This window comes from Excalfactoria chinensis, chromosome 3 (assembly GCF_039878825.1).
Source record: "Excalfactoria chinensis isolate bCotChi1 chromosome 3, bCotChi1.hap2, whole genome shotgun sequence".
NCBI classification, from domain to species: Eukaryota; Metazoa; Chordata; class Aves; order Galliformes; family Phasianidae; genus Excalfactoria; species Excalfactoria chinensis.
The window spans coordinates 19937903-19955579 of record NC_092827.1 but is presented as its reverse complement, the minus strand read 5'-3'; the positions used below and the strand labels follow the sequence as shown (position 1 = coordinate 19955579).

General features: G+C 39.4%; 2 protein-coding genes across 4 annotated transcripts in view; one reads left to right on the top strand and one right to left on the bottom strand.

Annotated features, from left to right (window-relative positions):
- Positions 1-17677, top strand: part of CSMD1 (CUB and Sushi multiple domains 1) — a 935567-nt gene that overhangs the window by 600692 nt on the left and 317198 nt on the right. The window lies entirely within an intron of this gene.
- On the bottom strand, positions 1196-2984 carry LOC140249365 (uncharacterized). The gene has a single exon (XM_072330836.1). It carries the CDS (start codon positions 2982-2984, stop codon positions 1500-1502), a length of 1485 nt encoding a protein of 494 aa, XP_072186937.1. The 3' UTR covers positions 1196-1499.

Sequence of the window (17677 nt, the reverse complement as noted above, 5' to 3'; positions counted from 1 at the left end):
TAATACTGGTCCTAGCAGGGGTAATAATTAGCACTAAACTAAGGGCACGTGCACTTCCAATGTTGTGCTTTTGTCCCTATTCGGAAGTAACGATTTGTTTACTTTCTGATCACAAGCGGCAGAGGATGGGGGGGCGGTGAGGGGGAGCAGCACAGGGATGCGTTCTCTTGTGGCAACAATTACATTTCCATATACCATTTGCATTTATACTTACATATACCCTAAACATTTAACAATCACAAAGATAGTGACAATAACCAACAGTATCAAATAAAATAAATAAATAGGGGTATTTGTGTCAGCTGCTTTCTCCATTCAGGAAGTCCCAGTGTAAGCCAAGATTCAGACAGGAATTCTTTTTGTTTTGTTTTGTTTTCACATCGTTTGCCTCTTATCAGTCCTGATATCCCTGTTAAACCTTGCCAGTCCTTGCCTTCTTCAGTCTGTGTCTGTCCCAAACTTTCTCACTTTCCAAACTCTCATCATTACGTGCCTTCAGTTACATACCCTCAATTATATAATTACACTTTCTTATACCATCAAAGCAGTTTGTCCCATTCCCTTCAGAACCCACAGATCAAACAATACAGTTCTTCAGTTTCCACAAACACCCTTAGTCCAACAACCATGTTTTGTATGGAACTCCTGGACTGATGTGATGCTGAAAAACATCAGTGCAAAGGGCTTTAATTTGTGACCACATCTAACAGATATTAGATGGGTCCCTTGGCTCATTTCCCAGTTTGTTAGGAATTTGGAAACACTATGCAGGAGTTACATGCAAATCGCAATCAGTTTAACCAAAAAGGGGTGAAAGAAGGGGTCAAAGGAATGGTTATTACTGTGCAAAGAGTACCAGAAAGCCAGAATAACCTGTAAAAACGGAACCAAATTGTGAAGTTTTAAGAGATCCAAGGACTGATATCAATCACAATCCACAACCACAACAAACAAAACATAATACTATTGCAACCAAAATATGTAATCAAGAGGTATATTCAGCATTCCAGCAAGATCACATCTTCAATTTTCCTGTCACAAAACACAAATGGTTAAAGTCAGCTATCAGCCATTCTGTGTTCAGTAAAGGTCCCACGAGGATCTTCTGTAAAATAAAACAAGACAACTTGCCCTTTTGGGGCTAACGTTAATACAATTAAAAAATGAGGGAACAATCCAGCAAGAGTTGATTTTACATTTCTTTATCGGGGTGTCCTTAGCCTTCCAAGGATATTTGTTAAGGGATTTCATTAAGGTTAGGGAAACTGTCCTCAGGTTAGCTGAGTCAGTTGACACAGGCTGGCCAGGGAGATAAGTGTTTCCCTGGCTTATCAGTAACTGTATTGTGACTCACAGGGGCAATTGGCAGGAGTGGTGAGGCCTTGGGACAGAAGGTGTTAAATCGAGAATCTCCTTTTGTTGTGAGCTTTCTAATACATCCACCCCTCACTGCCTTCCCCCCCCCACCTCCCACTCATCTGGGGGAGGGGGCGAAAGCATCAGCTTTCCTTGAGCTTCCTGAGCTTTTGTTCTGGCCACCAGTTAACTAATTTCTCTAGTCTGACTGTGGGTAATCCATTCATCAAATCTCGTGGAACACCCTTTTGCCAGCCAAGTGTCCAGAGACGATTACGTTTATGACCAATATTTCGCCTACCTGTTCTTACTGGCAATGAGACCCTTCCAGTTTCACTGAGGTTTGGGCTAGGTGGCCCAGGGGCAAGGCTGACAGCTGCAAGCCTCACTTTCCTTGGGTCAAATTTACTAGTGTTAGAAATCACCGGCCCATATTTTCTTTCATAGTTAATTAATTCTTGGGCAACCTCCCCCCATGTCCATACTTTATATCCTGACTGCAGGTGGTTAGAGGTTACAGTTCCTTCTAATGCTGCCTGGGTTCTTTCTCTCTGAGGCAAAGCTTGTATTTTTCCTTGTAGTTGTATACCTATAGGTTTCAGTGATTCTGGAAGCCCCCTAATTAAAGGAGTCATCCTTTCAGGATCAACAGGCATCATCATAGGTGATTCATGATGTGGCTGCAACTTTCTATCATACATCATTTGCAAACAGGCAGCCTTTTGGACACTTTCCACCAATTGATCCACTGTCCCATTAATAGCAAGAGGGTCTCCCCTTTCTAAAGGGTTGAGACCACCAGCCCAGTAAGCAGCCCTCTGTGTTAGGGACCAGGGAGCACGGTTGTTGGCAGTAGTTAAAAATACTCCTGGCCCCCAATAACCCTCAGCCTCCTTTTCGGTTAGCATTATTTGGTCTCCACCAGTGAGACTGACTCTCCATACATACTCCGTTTCTGATTCTTTTGGAGAACGGCTAAAATCCTTTTTCAGTTTTGCTAATTCAGTGACAGAGAAGGGAATTTCTTTAACATTCATTTTAGGATCCAGGTCCTCACCATTATCAAATGTATATTCAGTTTTTATCAAAGGACGCAATTGGGTTGGCGAGTCCTCTAGTTTGTCAAGCCCTTCCCTCATTCCTTGTAGTTCCTTCTGAGGAAAAGTTTTTTCTTGAGGCAAATTATGGACAACAGCATTGCTAGTATTCTTATACGCTAATAGTTCCTTAAACGCCATTTGCAGCAAAACTGAATTATGTTGCTCTCTTTGTAATTGTTCTTCAAGGTTCACTATTTGATTCTGCAGAGTTTTTACCAATTCTTGCATTACTTTAACTGATTCCTGTAATGCTTGTATGGTTTGGGTTTCTGCCGAATGCTTTTCATCTCGGAACTCCACGGCTGCTTTTAAAGCTGCACCGAGTACCGCACAAATAAACGATTTTCCTTTCCCGGCTCGGGTACGAGCCCCATGTTGTAAAACACAAATGCGGTCTGAAACACTCTGCAAGTTATTCCAGTTTTGTCGTGCCCAATCCACACCTGATAAAGAGGGCCGAGCACCGTGCTTTTCTAAAAGGTCAAATAGCACATTTTCACTTTTCATAGTGGCAATACTTTCACTCATTTCTCAATACCCTAAAAGATCTACACTAAGGGAAGAAAAGGTACACTTAACTCCTTACCCCTCCCCAGGGAAGCACGCACCAATCAAACAAATGTAAATGCTACAATCATGCCTCCCTTTTGTTTAGAGGAGCACACAAAGACAGCAGGCTAAAACAACACCTTTTGGGTTAAATCGCCCCTTATTTTCCTGCGAAGCCACACAGAGGAAAAAAAACTGCAAATTCCGCACCTAGGTTACAAGACACTCTCAATCCTTGTAACTCGGAGAGGTGCGCACAGAAAAAGTTTAAACAACGCAAATTCTCAAATCACTCCTCCCTTACACAAAAGACCAAGAAGCACAATCAACTCTTACAAAGAACGTGTAAACACCTAAATCGCTCCTGGCTATCCTGTCAGGCCAGAAGAACTTCAAGCTTCAAGCCACCAAAGTTACCAAACGCTTCAAAATTTCTTAAAGAGGAATAAACTTCTAGGTTTCTCAAAAGGGATAAACTTGGAGAGCAACACACGCTTTACGTCAAAAATTACTTCCTCACTTCCCCAAGAGGTGCACACACAAAACTTTTCAAATTCCAAAACACGATACAAGTTACTTAAACCACAAAAAAAAAAAATGCAAAATTGTCTTCTCGAGGAGGCACACACGTATAAAACAAAAGCAAATAGTCAAAATTAATTCATACGTCCCCGAGAGGTAAACACAAAAGCAAGTAAAGTTTCAGAATATGGAGCGGTCTTCCTGGAGAGGTGCTCACATCTAAGTTACCAAAACTGTCGCTCCTTGCAACTCCAGGAGGTGCACATAGAAAAGTTTCAGGCTATATCTGGGAGGACAACACTCTCACGGCGGGTATCCTGTCCGTGACGCCAATAATAAATGTCTCGCTCCAATTTGCAGGAGAGAGGCAAGGTTCTTTGATATGTGTATATACCCGGCGTGAGATTAAGAAGCAACGGTTCAAATGTTGGTCCAACCAGTTTATTAAAGTCCTAGCCGTTTTAGGGAGATGGGGAAGGGAAGGTGGGCGATAGGAAAAGTAGGAAAAATAAGCAAGGAGTCTGTGGAGAGCAAAAGAGATAGTCACCACCGTGGGTCCAGCGAGGTACACCGTAGGTCCGTTGATTTCAGGAACTCGTCTGATCACCGCGGGGGATGGGAGAAAGTCAGGGAGCACTGCAGCAAGCCGGCCTTCCGAAAAGGTTTTCCCCTCATGGAATTCTCCGTCAAAGGTGTTTTTGGGAGTTCATCTCCAAAGTTCGTCTCCAGAGATCGTCTCCATAGATCGTCTCCCCAAAATTCGTCTCCCAGATCCCCAGTTTAGCGAGGGCCTTTTATCCCCCATTTCGGTGGGGTTGTTTTTCTTCTTCTTTGAAGTTTGAGGATATCCCGAACAAACACTGAATGTCTAAACAAGCATCTTCTGAAGGCAAACACTCTCTGTAAAATGGTTTAAAACCAGCTTTTGTGACATTCCTGGCCCACAGATAAGCCAGCAGGGGTTGGTGGTGCCTCTGTTTGCCAGACACAAGCATTATCGCCTTCTGCAGTGGTCCGCTCCTTCAAGCAGCACCCCTGAAAAAGACTGCTTGTCCTGTCTCTGCTTATCTTTGCAATCATAAGCAGAGATGGCACAATAGTAGCCACCATTCACCCTCCTAGATAGTTAGCAGTCGCCAGTCAGAGTCTTATCATCAGAGAAACCTCACGAAGCAAGCTTTGAGACAACAAAAGAAAACCAGATCTGTCCTTCACACTCCCCTACAGTGAACACCCTGCCCTGGCACCACAGTTAGATCTGGTGGCCCAGGGCCTTATGAAGCCTTGCCTTGAAAAGTCTCTGGGGACAGGGCATCAGCCACATCTCTGAGCAACCTGTTCCAGTTCCTCACCACCTTTTCTCTAAAAGACTTTTTCCTTATATCTAACTTAATCTCCCTCTTTGAGCTTGAAACCATTTCACCTTGTTCTGTCACAACTGACACTGCTAAAAAGTCTGTCCCCTTCTTTCATATAGCTCTTCTTTATATACAGAAAGTCCACTATCAGGTCACCTCACAGCCTTGTCTTCACCAGGCTGAACAGCCCGAGCTCTCTCACCTGTCCTCATAGGTGTTCCATCCCTTGGATCATTTTGGTGTCTCTTCTCTGGATGTGCTCCGGCAGGTCCATGTATCTCCTGTAATGACGACTCTACATCTGGACACAGTGATCTCTGGTTTCCATAAAAATGGAAAGACTCATGTGCGAGATAGAAACAGGGAGAGAGATCACTTACCATTTACTGACACAGGCAGAACAGACTTACCTTGGGGAAGATTTCCTCACTGACAGTGAAAAACAGAGTGAGATGGTGAGAAAGAAAGACAGAAACTTGTCAGGCTCAGCCTCACTCCTTCATTTTTGACTTCTGCCTCACTTTTCAACCCAGCACAGAGGGGATTCACAATGGCAGAGCTATAACAGCAGCTGTCGCTCACTTTTCCTTTGTTCCAGCATAGGTACTTCCTACAGGCTGCAGTCCTTCAGGATAAGCCTTGTCCAGTGTGAGTCCCAGAGGTGCCACCATCTTGGCAGCTGGTCCAGCTGTGCCCTGGGTGGCTGGAACAGGCTGTGCACATCAGGGGGCCTCTCTGCCAGCACATGGTCACCTGAACCCCATACACCATTTTTTATTTAAAGAATTTGTTTCAGTAACAGACTGTTAGGCATGCAATAGATCTGCTTCATTTGATTTGCTGTATAGAACATCTGTTTAGGTAAACATAAAGGAAAATAGAAGATGTTTGCCAGATGCTAAAGGTACAGTTACTAAGTACTGCTTTAAGCTAACATGTATGAAAGAAATATTTTAGTTTGATGAAGTGAAGATTTTCTTATAGCCAGGTAGCTGATTATTTCCAGAGCACTTTGTCAAATTCTGTTGTTCATGTGTTTCTTGATACAGGTGGGCAGTAGTTGTCAGAATACCTGCTGGACTGAAACTTCTTAGAAATTAGCACTTCATGCCAGATTGACTAGTATATATTTTCTGTGCACTGGCAAGAGTATGAGATCCCGAAAATAACTTTCCCTTGAGAACCTTTTTTAATAAAGAATGAAATTACATATCCACATAGTAACAACTTGTAACTACAAATACAGTGGTTTAACGTGAAAATAACGAGAGGATTTCTTTACAAGTTAAAATGTATGGAATTAAATCCATTATGCTTTTTATATGCTCTAGCAGAAAGCAGCAGTACTAGTGTTTGGTCCCTTTAGAGGAGACTTGTGCTAAGCAAAGAGACTTGAATCTAACATGAGACAGTATATTTACATAAACAAGTGCACTGCATTAGGAGTCAGAGAGAAGCCTCTGAATTTTCCTTTCTATAGATGTTCTAACTCATATTGCTATTATTTACCCTAATCCATTCCCCATTATTTCTCCTCCAGCCCCAGAAGAGGATATTGTGCAAGACTGAGAAATTCAGAATAGCTTTTTTCCTTACCTATTGAAACTAAACAGCGGTTCCCAACTGAGTGCAATGTAGGGGGGAAATGATTACTGTTACCTCACAGTTCTTTGAGTATTCTGTTAGAGTTTCCAGAATATCGCATTTTCTAAGACTAGGCCTATATTATTCAGAAAAGAGTGACTGAAACAATACGTATATACATATATATTTTTATACATATATATATAATTGGTACTTTTTTAGAAAACTCAAAAGTGAGTTGGAATCACAGAATCACAGAATTGTAGGGGCTGGAAGGGACCTCCAGAGATCATCTAGTCCACCCCCCCTGCCAAAGCAGGCTTCCTAGATAAGGTTGCACAGGCATCCAGGCAGGCCTTGAATGTCTCCAGGAAAGGGGACTCCACAACCACTCTGGGCAGCCTGTTCCAGTGCTCCATCACCCTTACCATGAAGAGGTTCCTATGCGCATTTGTGAGGAATTTCCTATGCTTTGTTTGTTGCCATTTCCCCTTGTCCTATTTCCATGCAGTGCTGAAAAGAGTCTGGATTCATCCCATTGCCTTCTGCACCTTAGATATTTATAGACTTTGATTACATACACTTTCAGTCTTTTTTTCTCAAGGCTGAACAGACACAGGCCATTCAGCCTTTCCTCATTAGAGAGATGCTCCAAGTCCTTTATTGTCTTTGTGGCACTCCAATGGACTCTTTCCAAGAGATCCCTGTCTTCTTTGAACTGGGGAGCCCAGAGCTGGACACAGTAATCCAGGTGAGGCATTGCCAGGGCAGCGTAGAGGGGGATGATCACCTCCCTTGAGCCGCTGGCTGTACTCTTTAATGCAGCCCTGGGTACCATTGCCCTTCTTGGACACAAGGGCAGTACTGCTGGCTCATGGCCAACTGTTGTCCCCCTGAACACTTAGGTTCTTCTCTGGGCAGCTCCTCTTCTACAGGTTATTCTTTTACCTGTACTGGTGCATGTGTCTGTTCCTCCCTAGGTGTAAGACTCTACATTTGCTCTTGTTAAACCTCATCTGGTTCCTCTCTGCCCAACTCTCCAGCCTATCTAGGTCTTGCTGAACAGCAGCACAACCTTCAGGTGTGTCAGCCTCTCATCCCAGCTTTGTCTCATCAATGTACTTGCTGAGGGTAGATGCTATTCCCTCATCCAGGTCATTGATGAAGATAATGAACAAGACCAGACCCAGCACCAACCCCTGAGGAACATGGCTAAATACAGGTGGACTGCTCTGCTATGTGTGCTCCTTTGTGGTAGATCTCCCCCCATCCACCCAGCAGCTTATGACATCATAGAAGGCTACCAGGTTGGTTGAGCATGACCACCCCCTGGTGAACCCATGCTGACTACTCCTGATTCCCTTCTTCTCTTCCAATTGCCTGAAGATGGCATCCAGAACAAGCTGTTCCATCACCTTTCCAGGGACGAAGGTGAGACTGACTGGCCTGTAATTTCCCAGATCCTCCTTCTTGCCTTTATTGAAGACTGGAGTGACATTGGCTATGCTCCAGTCTTCAGGCACCTTTCCCATTCTCCAAGACATCTCAAAAGATGATAGAGTGGTTCAGTAATCATCTCCCACTGGCAGTAGGAATGTTTCCCACTGCCTTCTTCTAGATTTGTTGCTGGTTATTTACATTAAATACATTTTTTTTATAAATTCATTTTTAATATTCAGTTCTGCAATATTTCTGTCAAACACAAGATTTTTCTAAAAATACTTTATTTCCTTAGATACCTGCTCAGCAAACTGAAATTACAATTTTTTCTTATCTAAGTACACTTCATCATGAGCACAGCCAACAGTTAAAAAGTTGTAGGTCATCTCTCTTTGACTTTGACTTTAATAACCTGTCTGCTATTACAGAAGAAGCATGTGTTACATTGCAGTCTTTTAAGAAAGGACTGTTTTATTTCTGAGGTGAAATGTTACTTCAGATAGGAAGCCCAAGAGCCACATGCGAAGAAGCCGACCAGAAATGGTTAAGTGACAAATGTGTGGGGGAGGAAATCTTTGTAACTGTCTTAAACTGTGAGCTAGCAGTTCTCCTCAGCACAGTCAAGAAGAGCTTGTATACATTTCATCCCCACCTGACACTGTCTTTTGAGTGAGAATTTCAACCCTTGTCCTTTTTCCTGCTTAGTGTTGTAAGGGAACTGTTAGGTCAGGGTTTGCACTGGTGACTGAGCACCTGTTGAAGGGGTGTGGCCAGCCCAGGGAACACAGGCACATTGTTTGCATCTGTGCTTCCTGCATGACCAGAAGGGATGGAACCAGCCTGGGCTCTGATATGAAGGTGAGTTCAGCTCTTCTTTCTGTGTAGAGCTATTGGCCCACCTGTGAATATTTGCCTGGTATTGCTAAGAACCTCTTAGAAGATATTTTTCTTCTTCATGAGCAGAACAGTTGTTATCATCTCAATTGGGTTGATTTTCCAAGATGCAAGTGTTTTTGTTTGTTTGGTTGGTTTTTGGCAGTGTGATATAGCCTGATAACTTGAGAAATCCTATATGTTAACTGAAGCCTTCTGCAGGTTTTTTGGTGTATTCACTCATTATAGAGAGTTTCTTCTCTAAAACTACTCACTTATATGGAGCTTTTCTTATATATCTGTTGTTTCTAGGTAGACATGTTGTCCTCACTTTTTGTGGCATTCTCTTTTGGATCACAGTTCTGTTTCCTAATTAAGCTAAAGAATATGAGAAAAAACTATAGCCAAAAAATAAAACTGCATATGGAAAAAACTGCAGCCTTTGTAGTACCACTTCTTAGAAGCTACCCTATTAGAACTTAGTAGAGATCCTCGCTTCTGTTTTTCTTCATCCTTAAAGATCATCTCATTAATGTGTCTCCGCGTTTGACTTCCGTTTGACTTCTTTAAAACACAGTGTGAACATCATACCAGTCTTTTTTTTTTTTTTTTTTTTTTTTTTTTTTTTTTTTTTTCTCCTATGTGTTTAGTGGCATTTAGTTTTGTAAGCGCTGGAGAAAAAGCTAAGTATTTGTTAATCTTTTTGCATTTATGAGAGCTGGTCCAAAAATAATTCCTCCTACTTTTTATGTCAGCCCATGAAGTCAGATGTGGATATTGGTGATATGCCAGTAGAGGTTAAACCTTCACACTAATATTCCATTACATTTTGTTGCTGTGCAACAGATGGCAGTAGTGGAGCAGACTGACAAAATGGTGTCTGATGTGAAAGTGCATATGAAGCAAAGGAGTAGAACTGAGTGCCTTCATGGCAAAACAGTGATGCCTATTGACACTCACTGACACTTGCTGAACACTTATGGAGACCAAATGCTGTATGTTAGCTCAGTAAGGTGGGAGGTGATGCATTTCAGTAGTGGCTACAATGAGTCACCTCTGCTGGTGCAGATTCTAGAATGCAGTGTGCAGACTCTTGTTCATTGCTGGTGAAAATGCACTGGTCACAGTGGTGGTTGTGTTAAAAAATAGTGAGAATTTGATCTGTCATATAGTGTGATTTTGCTACTTGTTTTAGCTTTCATGGAAATAAGTAGGAGGCATTGCTTTCACAATGACTTATGTAGTTGATTATTTCAAAAATTATAGCAAATTATAGTGAAAGTTGTATTGTAAGATTACATTGGATGTGACTGTATTGAACTGTTCTTCATTAAAATCAGTGAATCAGGAAAGGTATTTTGTTTACTTCAGCTGTTTATCACACATAATAAGAATCTGTTTTATACCTGCTTTAACAGGGTGGTTGGACTAGGTCTCTTGAGGTCCCTTCCAAATCCTGTGACTCTGTGAATCTAGATTAAGTAGTAAATCATTAACAGGAAAAATGCAAGGGGTTATGATGAAGTCATCACAAATATGTTCAGAGCTGAAAGTGATATGTGCTTTCTTTCCATTGAGGCAGTGTTGCCATAGAAGCATTGAATGGTTTGGGTTGGAAGAAACCTCAGTTGTCTTTAGGTTCCAGGCTTTGTTCCACAGGCAAGGCTGCCAACTGCTAAATCAAATACTAGATCAGATTGCCCTGAGCCCCATCCAGCCTAGCCTTAAACACCTTCAGAGATGAGGCATCCACAGCCTCTCTGGGCAGCGTGTTCCAGCACCTCACCTTTCCCTCAGTAAAAAAAAAACAACTCCTCCTACATCTAATCTAAATCTCCCCCTGTTCGTTTAAAACTGTTCCTCCTTGTCCTATTACTATCTACTCTCTCATGTTTATAAATCTCCCTTTGTATGTTGGAAGACTGCAATGAGGTCGCCCCGTAGCTTTCTCTTTTCCAGGCTGAACAAGCCAGTTCCTTCATCCATCTTCATAGGAGAGGTGCTCCAGTATTTGAATCATCCTTCTTGCCCTCTTCTGGGTCCTCTGCAAAAGCTTCTGACCTACCCTTTTTGTGAACTCTTGAATGTAATCAGAGCAATCAGTAGCAGGATCGAGTGCACACTCAGCAAGTTTGAGGATGACACCAAGCTATGTGGTGCAGTTGACATGCCTGAAGGATGGGATGCCATTCAGTGACACCTAGACAGGCTTGAGCAGTGGGCCTAGGTGAACCTCATGAGGTTTAACAAAGCCAAGTGCTATGTCCTGCACCTCTACTGCCATATTAAAATCATAGAATCACAAGGTTGGAAAGGACCTACAAGATCATCTAGTCCAACCATCTTCTCTATACCATACCTACAGAAAAACCAGTTAAGCATATATGCTAGCTCCCTATAATGTGGCAACCCCTTGTATCAGTACCAGCTGGGAGATGTAAGGATAGAGCACTGAGTACTGGCAGATGGTAAGCTGGACATGAGCCAACAGATGGCCAACTGTATCCTGGGCTGCATTAAAAGAAACATGGCCAGCAGTTCAAGGAAGATGGTCGTGTCCCTCTGCGCCAAGCTGGTGAGACCTCACTTGGAGTCCTCAGTCCAAGAGACATGTGGACCTGTTACAGTGCATCTGGAGGAAGGCTTTGAAATTATCCAAGGCATGGAATACCTCTCCTGCAGGGACAGTCTGATAGAGCTGGGGCTGTTCAGCCTGAAGAAGAGAAGGCTCTGCAGCTACCTGATAGCAGCCTTTCAGTATATAAAGTAGGCTATATGAAGGAAGGAGACAGACTTGCAGAATCTGTTGTGACAGGACAAGTAGAAATGGTTTCAAAATAAATGAGGAGAGATAAGAGATTGAATATAAGAATTTTATTTTATTTTATTTTATTTATAGTAAGTGTAGTGAAGGACTGGAACAGGGTGCCCAGAGCAACAGTAAAAGTCCTGTATTTTGGATACTTTCAAGGACAGGTGGGCAGGGCTATACAGGGTTCTGAACAACCTGATCCAGGTGTAGGTGTCTCTGTTGATTGCAGGAGAGTTAGACTAGATGACCTTTAAAGATCTCTTCCAACTCTACAGATTTGGTGTTTCTGTCATGATTCTATATTCTTCCTCATGTCATCTCAGACGGTTAGTTAGTAATGGATAAGGTACTTTATCATTATCCTTAGCATCTGGGAAATGGTTCATTATAAGTTCAATATCAGTGAATTTTTAAAGGCATTTTAGGATTTGGAGACTTGATAATGGTATTTTGTTAGTGAGCATTACCACTGCAATTGAGTATTATTAAAGAAATTGACTTAAGAGAGTAGTAGCCTGATATCAGCTTTGGGATGTATTTTGCAGTCATAAAAGATAACAAATCCACACTTTACTGGTGTGTCAGCAGTGTTTTGTAAAATGTACTTAAAGTAGATAATTAAACATCATAGGGCCTCTTGAAGTGTTGTAATCTTTAACAAGCTTTAATCTAATGAACCACTGAAAATATATTCTACTGTAGAATAAAGTCTTAACTGGTTGATCTCGCTGAGAATAGGAATATAGTTGTTTCCAGAAAGAAATGTCTACAATAAATGGACTCAAGTAATGCTAAAATACTAAACTGAGTTAGACAAAGTACTGAACTTGCATTATGTTAATTGATCTATAGAGAATTTATTTAGTAAAGATTAGATTGCATGGCTGTCTGATTAGCATCATTAGTATTCAGAGATGGAGTTATAAATATTCAGTGATTGGGAAACAGTAGTTCTTGTGACAGGACAGCATATTGATGCAGAGCTTTCAATGGAAGTGTTAACTGGAGTTTAGTTGTACTGGTACAATATCATGTGATAGTATTTCAGTTAAATATAAGGTACTCTCAAGACCTTATCAGAAACTTGAAACTTTACTGTGTAAAAATCACCATCAGAGAAGTATGAAAAATATATCCATGTCTTACAGTGATGCTTATGCTGAAGGACTGACTCCTGGTTGCCATTATTTTGGCTTCTGGGTTTCAACACTATTGTTTTCATGGCATCTGGTGGTATTTTCTTGGCATTCGATAGTATTTTGAAATCACCCACACTAAATTCTGGTGAAATATGGTGTTTTCTTACATGAGAATGGTGAATGGATATTGCCATTCAGGATGTCTTCAATGTAAGTGTTATAGAAAAACCAAACCAAAACAAAAACCACCACAAAACAAAAAAGCACTTTGATAACTACTCTTCAGAGTAATTTTTTTTTCCTTTTTTTTTTTTTTTTTTTTTTTTTATTTTATTTAACATAGGATGATATTGCAAAAGGTACAAACAAGTATGAAATAAGTGTAAACTATGAAGTATTTCTGTTGTATTAATCATCATTCTTTGGTGTTTTCCCACTCTTTGCAAGCCTTCAATGGTTTCTGCATTATTATTATTATTTCTTATAGTTTATTTTAATTGTTATATTAAAAATGTATGTTGACTGGGTGTAGTATGTGCAGTGTAAGCAAGAAACTTAATAAGACAGTATGGGCAACTTCAAAATAAGTGAAAATTTGATAGAACAGTAAATTACCCATCATGTCAGCAATTAAAAATAGCAGTGTTGCTATCTAGCTAAGTTACTCATTTGCTACCTGTAGGGTTTTGCCTCTTAGCCATGGTAAAAATACTTATGTCACAATGTTCATTGTTGCTGATACCTTCTTTCTAGCCAGAAGACATTTGGTGGTTAAAAAGAGTTAAGAAAAGTAAGAAAATAGGACCTCTAAATTCTCCATTCAGACAACACAGCTTATTAAGCTCTGTGCTCACTTAGTACAGATGAAGACTGGCTCACCAAAACACAAAACAGAACAAAAAACCCAAGAGGAACAAGAAAACCAGTAATGCATTCAGTCGAATAAAATTAAAAATAATAATACACATAAGAACAGAGAAGGAACTCATCTACTAGTAATAGTCTTCCATTTTAAAGTCACTGATAAACTTCATAAAGGATAGAGTTATGTTTTAGAAATAATGAAAGGAATAAGTTCTGAGTTCAAATTTCAGATTAAATATCCTGGCTTCCATATTTTGCATTGTTATAAACAGCTATGATATGCTGCACTCTATTTACCAGAAAAGTTTTCTTTTCCTAACCCGCTATGTACTCAAGAGAACTACCACAAAGTATATTTTTATATTGGCAATAACTGTAGGCTACCTGAAATTAATAATGTTTTAATTATATATAATGAGAACCACCCACACCATTTGTTTGGAAATTAATTTTTATTTTTAACTGGAAAGACATCACATGTAAAGCTTAGAAGGGATATATCTACCATGAGAGTGCATTTGTTGCCCATTTTTAACTGATACTGTATATTGCATCTATATACAGCAGGATGTGTATAACTATGCTTGCTTGGTGAAGCTTCTTGTTTGTTAATATGTACTTAGCTATAGAACTGTAAGAACAAAATAACATAGTCAATGTAAGGAAAATGTGCAAAAAATGTAGGTAAGTCAGCTTGACAAGATGACTAAGAATGTAAATATTTGCATTAGGTCTATGCCAAGGCTAGTTTTAGAAATGGCAGGATAAGCTTTATGCTTAATGGTTAAGCCAGGTAGCAACAAAACTGAACAAGACTGATTTTATCACTTCAGAATATCAGTGCAGTGCATACCATCACTAAAATGAGTAAATACACTGTTCCTAAAGCTTCTATTCCTAGGGAAAAACTACTTTTTATAAATGAGAAGAACATGGCTTGAACATATGTTTAGAGCTATACCTATATGGTGAGTTGGCTTCCTTTGTTTTTCACTTTTATCTTGTGAAGATATTGAGTAAGATGACTGTTTAACTGTTCAAATATTATCATTACTTTGGTACAGTCATGCTGATGTTTTATCCAAGTATTATATTTGCTGATTACACTGAAATTATGAAACGTTATTACTCATCATCTGAAGCTATGCTCACATGAAGATACTAAATGATATGACTTTCAGAGATGCGAAGAACCACATCATGTTATATAGTGAATAATTTAAAATATTTTTAATAATGTCATTAAAATTCTATTTCTGATGTTTTCAAACAGAAATGTCTTATAGTCCTGTTTATAAATATGAAGACAATCCTAATACTGGATAGATCTAATGTTGAAAGCTCATTGCATTTGGGCTTCCTGTAGATTTTAATATGAATTAAATATAGACTAGAGATTTTCAGAACTGGATCTTACATTGTTAGAATCAGTCCATAAACAACAGCAACAACTCAGCTAAAGTTTTCTGCTCTATTCAGTCAGTCTGGAAGGTTTCTTTCTCAAGTCAAATGTAAAGATACACCTAGAAATATACTATTATTTACATTAGTGTTGGGCTTCTGTTGTATTACTATGACTTCCACTATGTGAAAGCACGTTCAGAGGCAATATACATAGTTGTAAATAACTGACAATATGAGCATTCTTTGTATCATCAAACTAGGCTGCATTTCACATCCACAGGAATGAAGACAAAAGGGAAATTGTCAATTGAAGTTATTTTTAATACCCAAAAGAAATTTGATTATATGCTATATAATGCTACCATAGAACGTTTAATATGTTTTATACATATCAGTGAAAATTGGGGAATCAAAAATTGATTTAACTTGAGATTGATCTTTTTCCTCTATGTAATGCAAAGTTTTCAATCAATCAGTTATACATGTTAGTCAGTCATGCTACATTTTCTTACAAAGGCTAAGCCCTTCTCAGTTGACAGTTCTTAGAGCAATTTGACATGAAGGAGAGCTGGAAGAGAGCCTTGGTTAATAGGAGCGTATTCCTTTTAATGTTATAAGTAGCCATGCTATATTAGTTATAAATTGGATCAATACTGTGGGATAAATGTATCAGTCTGAATACCGCTGTCTAGAATCTGCTGCTTGGTAAGAGTAGACTGCATTAGTTATAATGTGGATTGCTGAATGCAAATGTGAGGGATTGGAATATAGAGATGCAGAAATTTGTGGTGTGTATAGATAGCCCCCATGCACAAAAGATTCTGGACTCATAGAATAAGGTGTCACACAGAAATAAGAGAGAAAATCTATTAAAAATATTGCTTCATACTTTGAGTGATGTGACAGCTGTGAATAAATTGTGCTGTGCTTTTGAACATAATGCTTGGTTGCAGCAGTCAGGCTCTTGTTTTGTGATAGGTTACTCATAGGATCACATTACCTCCTGAAGAAGTATAAATCCACTTTTATATACAGTCTAGTTTTCATGTATGAGAAATGGTTATACATGTTACACGTTCCACAAATCTGTCTGACCTGATTTGGACTAGAGGTGTCAGAGGATCACTGAGCACAGCTGGGTTTTAGGGCTTTGTAATCTCTATGAGCAATAGGCAAGCTGCTGCCTTCTTTTGGACTGGAAAGAATTTATTCACATGCTGTCAAAAATGAGTAAAAATGGTGGAATTTTGTAAATATATATACAGAAGCGTATATGATATTCCTCAGAATAGGTGGAAGCTAGGTTATAAAGGCAAGTGTTCCAGTTTGAAGTTCTTATAATGCAGAATAGGTGGTGTCATATTTGACATTTATGCTTTTCTTTTGTTTAGTATTATTTTCTTTCAGAGAACCTTAACAAGTTTCACAAATCTGGGACATCTGAATCTATTGTTTAAAATTCAAATATTTTATGAAGCACTATTATGGAAAACAAAGACAGTTTCATGCAGTTATAAGATGAAGCATAATTAAATTATTTTCTGAAAAATGCACAATTGTATCCTTGAAAAACTTTAACTGCTACCTATTACTCCCTTAGTCTATGGATGGTAACCAGTGAATATGAAATACTTAATTGAAAAGTGTCATTAATGAAAATTGGTTACTGAAAAACATGTTTCAGTTCATTATCACATCATCATAGACTCATAGAATGGTCTGGGTTGAAAAGGACCATAATGATCATCTAGTTTCAAGTCTCCCCACTATATGCAGGGCCTCCAGCCACCAGACCAGGCTGCCCAGAGCCACATCCATCCTCGCCTTGAATGCCTCCAGGGGTGGGGCATCCACAGCCTCCTTGGGCAACCTGTTCCAGTGTGTCACCCTCTGTGTGGAAAAGCTTCCTCCTCATATCTAGCCTAAACCTCCTCTGTCTTAGTTTAAGACCATTCTCCCTTGTCCTATCAATATCCACCCTCGTAGACAGGCATTCTGTAACTTGTTTTGAAAATCTCACAGAGGCAGCTACGAATGAAAGGACTTAATTACTGCAAACTTAATGTACCCACTGACACTGGTTTTCAATGCAGTAATCTATGCTGAGAGTATAATCTTGTTTGTCATAAGTTTGTGTTTTAAGGTATTAAAGAATAGACTTTTTTAGTGCAAATGTAGATCCCTAATGTACATAAAAATGTTCATTTTATTTGCAATAGCTTATATATATATATATATGTTATATATATATATAATTTTCCATAACTTTTGTGACTAAAAAGGAACAACTCTGGGAAAGTAGTGTGTGCATGGAAAATGTCGGTGACTATGGAAGATAATAAATATTTCATAATGAGATTAGTGATTGCTGAACATTGTTTTAGTTGTCTGCTTTTTCAATTTATATTGTTAGATTTTAGTCCTGTACTAGAAATGCTATCCAAAAATTTAAGAAATGATAAAAAAAAAACAAAAAAAAAAAAAAACAACAACAACAACAAAAAACCTACAAAAATAATTTGGTGGTATCAGATGAGTAAATTTTAAGTTATTGATGAAATACAAATTTCTCCCTGGGGAATTTGTTTGGGAATTAAAATGAAGAGAACTAAAATTGTTCAGTTTTCAGAACGTTAACAAAAATATTCATCTGGGCTATGGCAGTAAAAACACAGT

What these genes read in the sequence shown, in the direction of transcription:
- LOC140249365 (XM_072330836.1), bottom strand. Translation starts at nt 2,984, where the DNA reads ATGAGTGAAAGTATTGCCACTATGAAAAGTGAAAATGTGCTATTTGAC.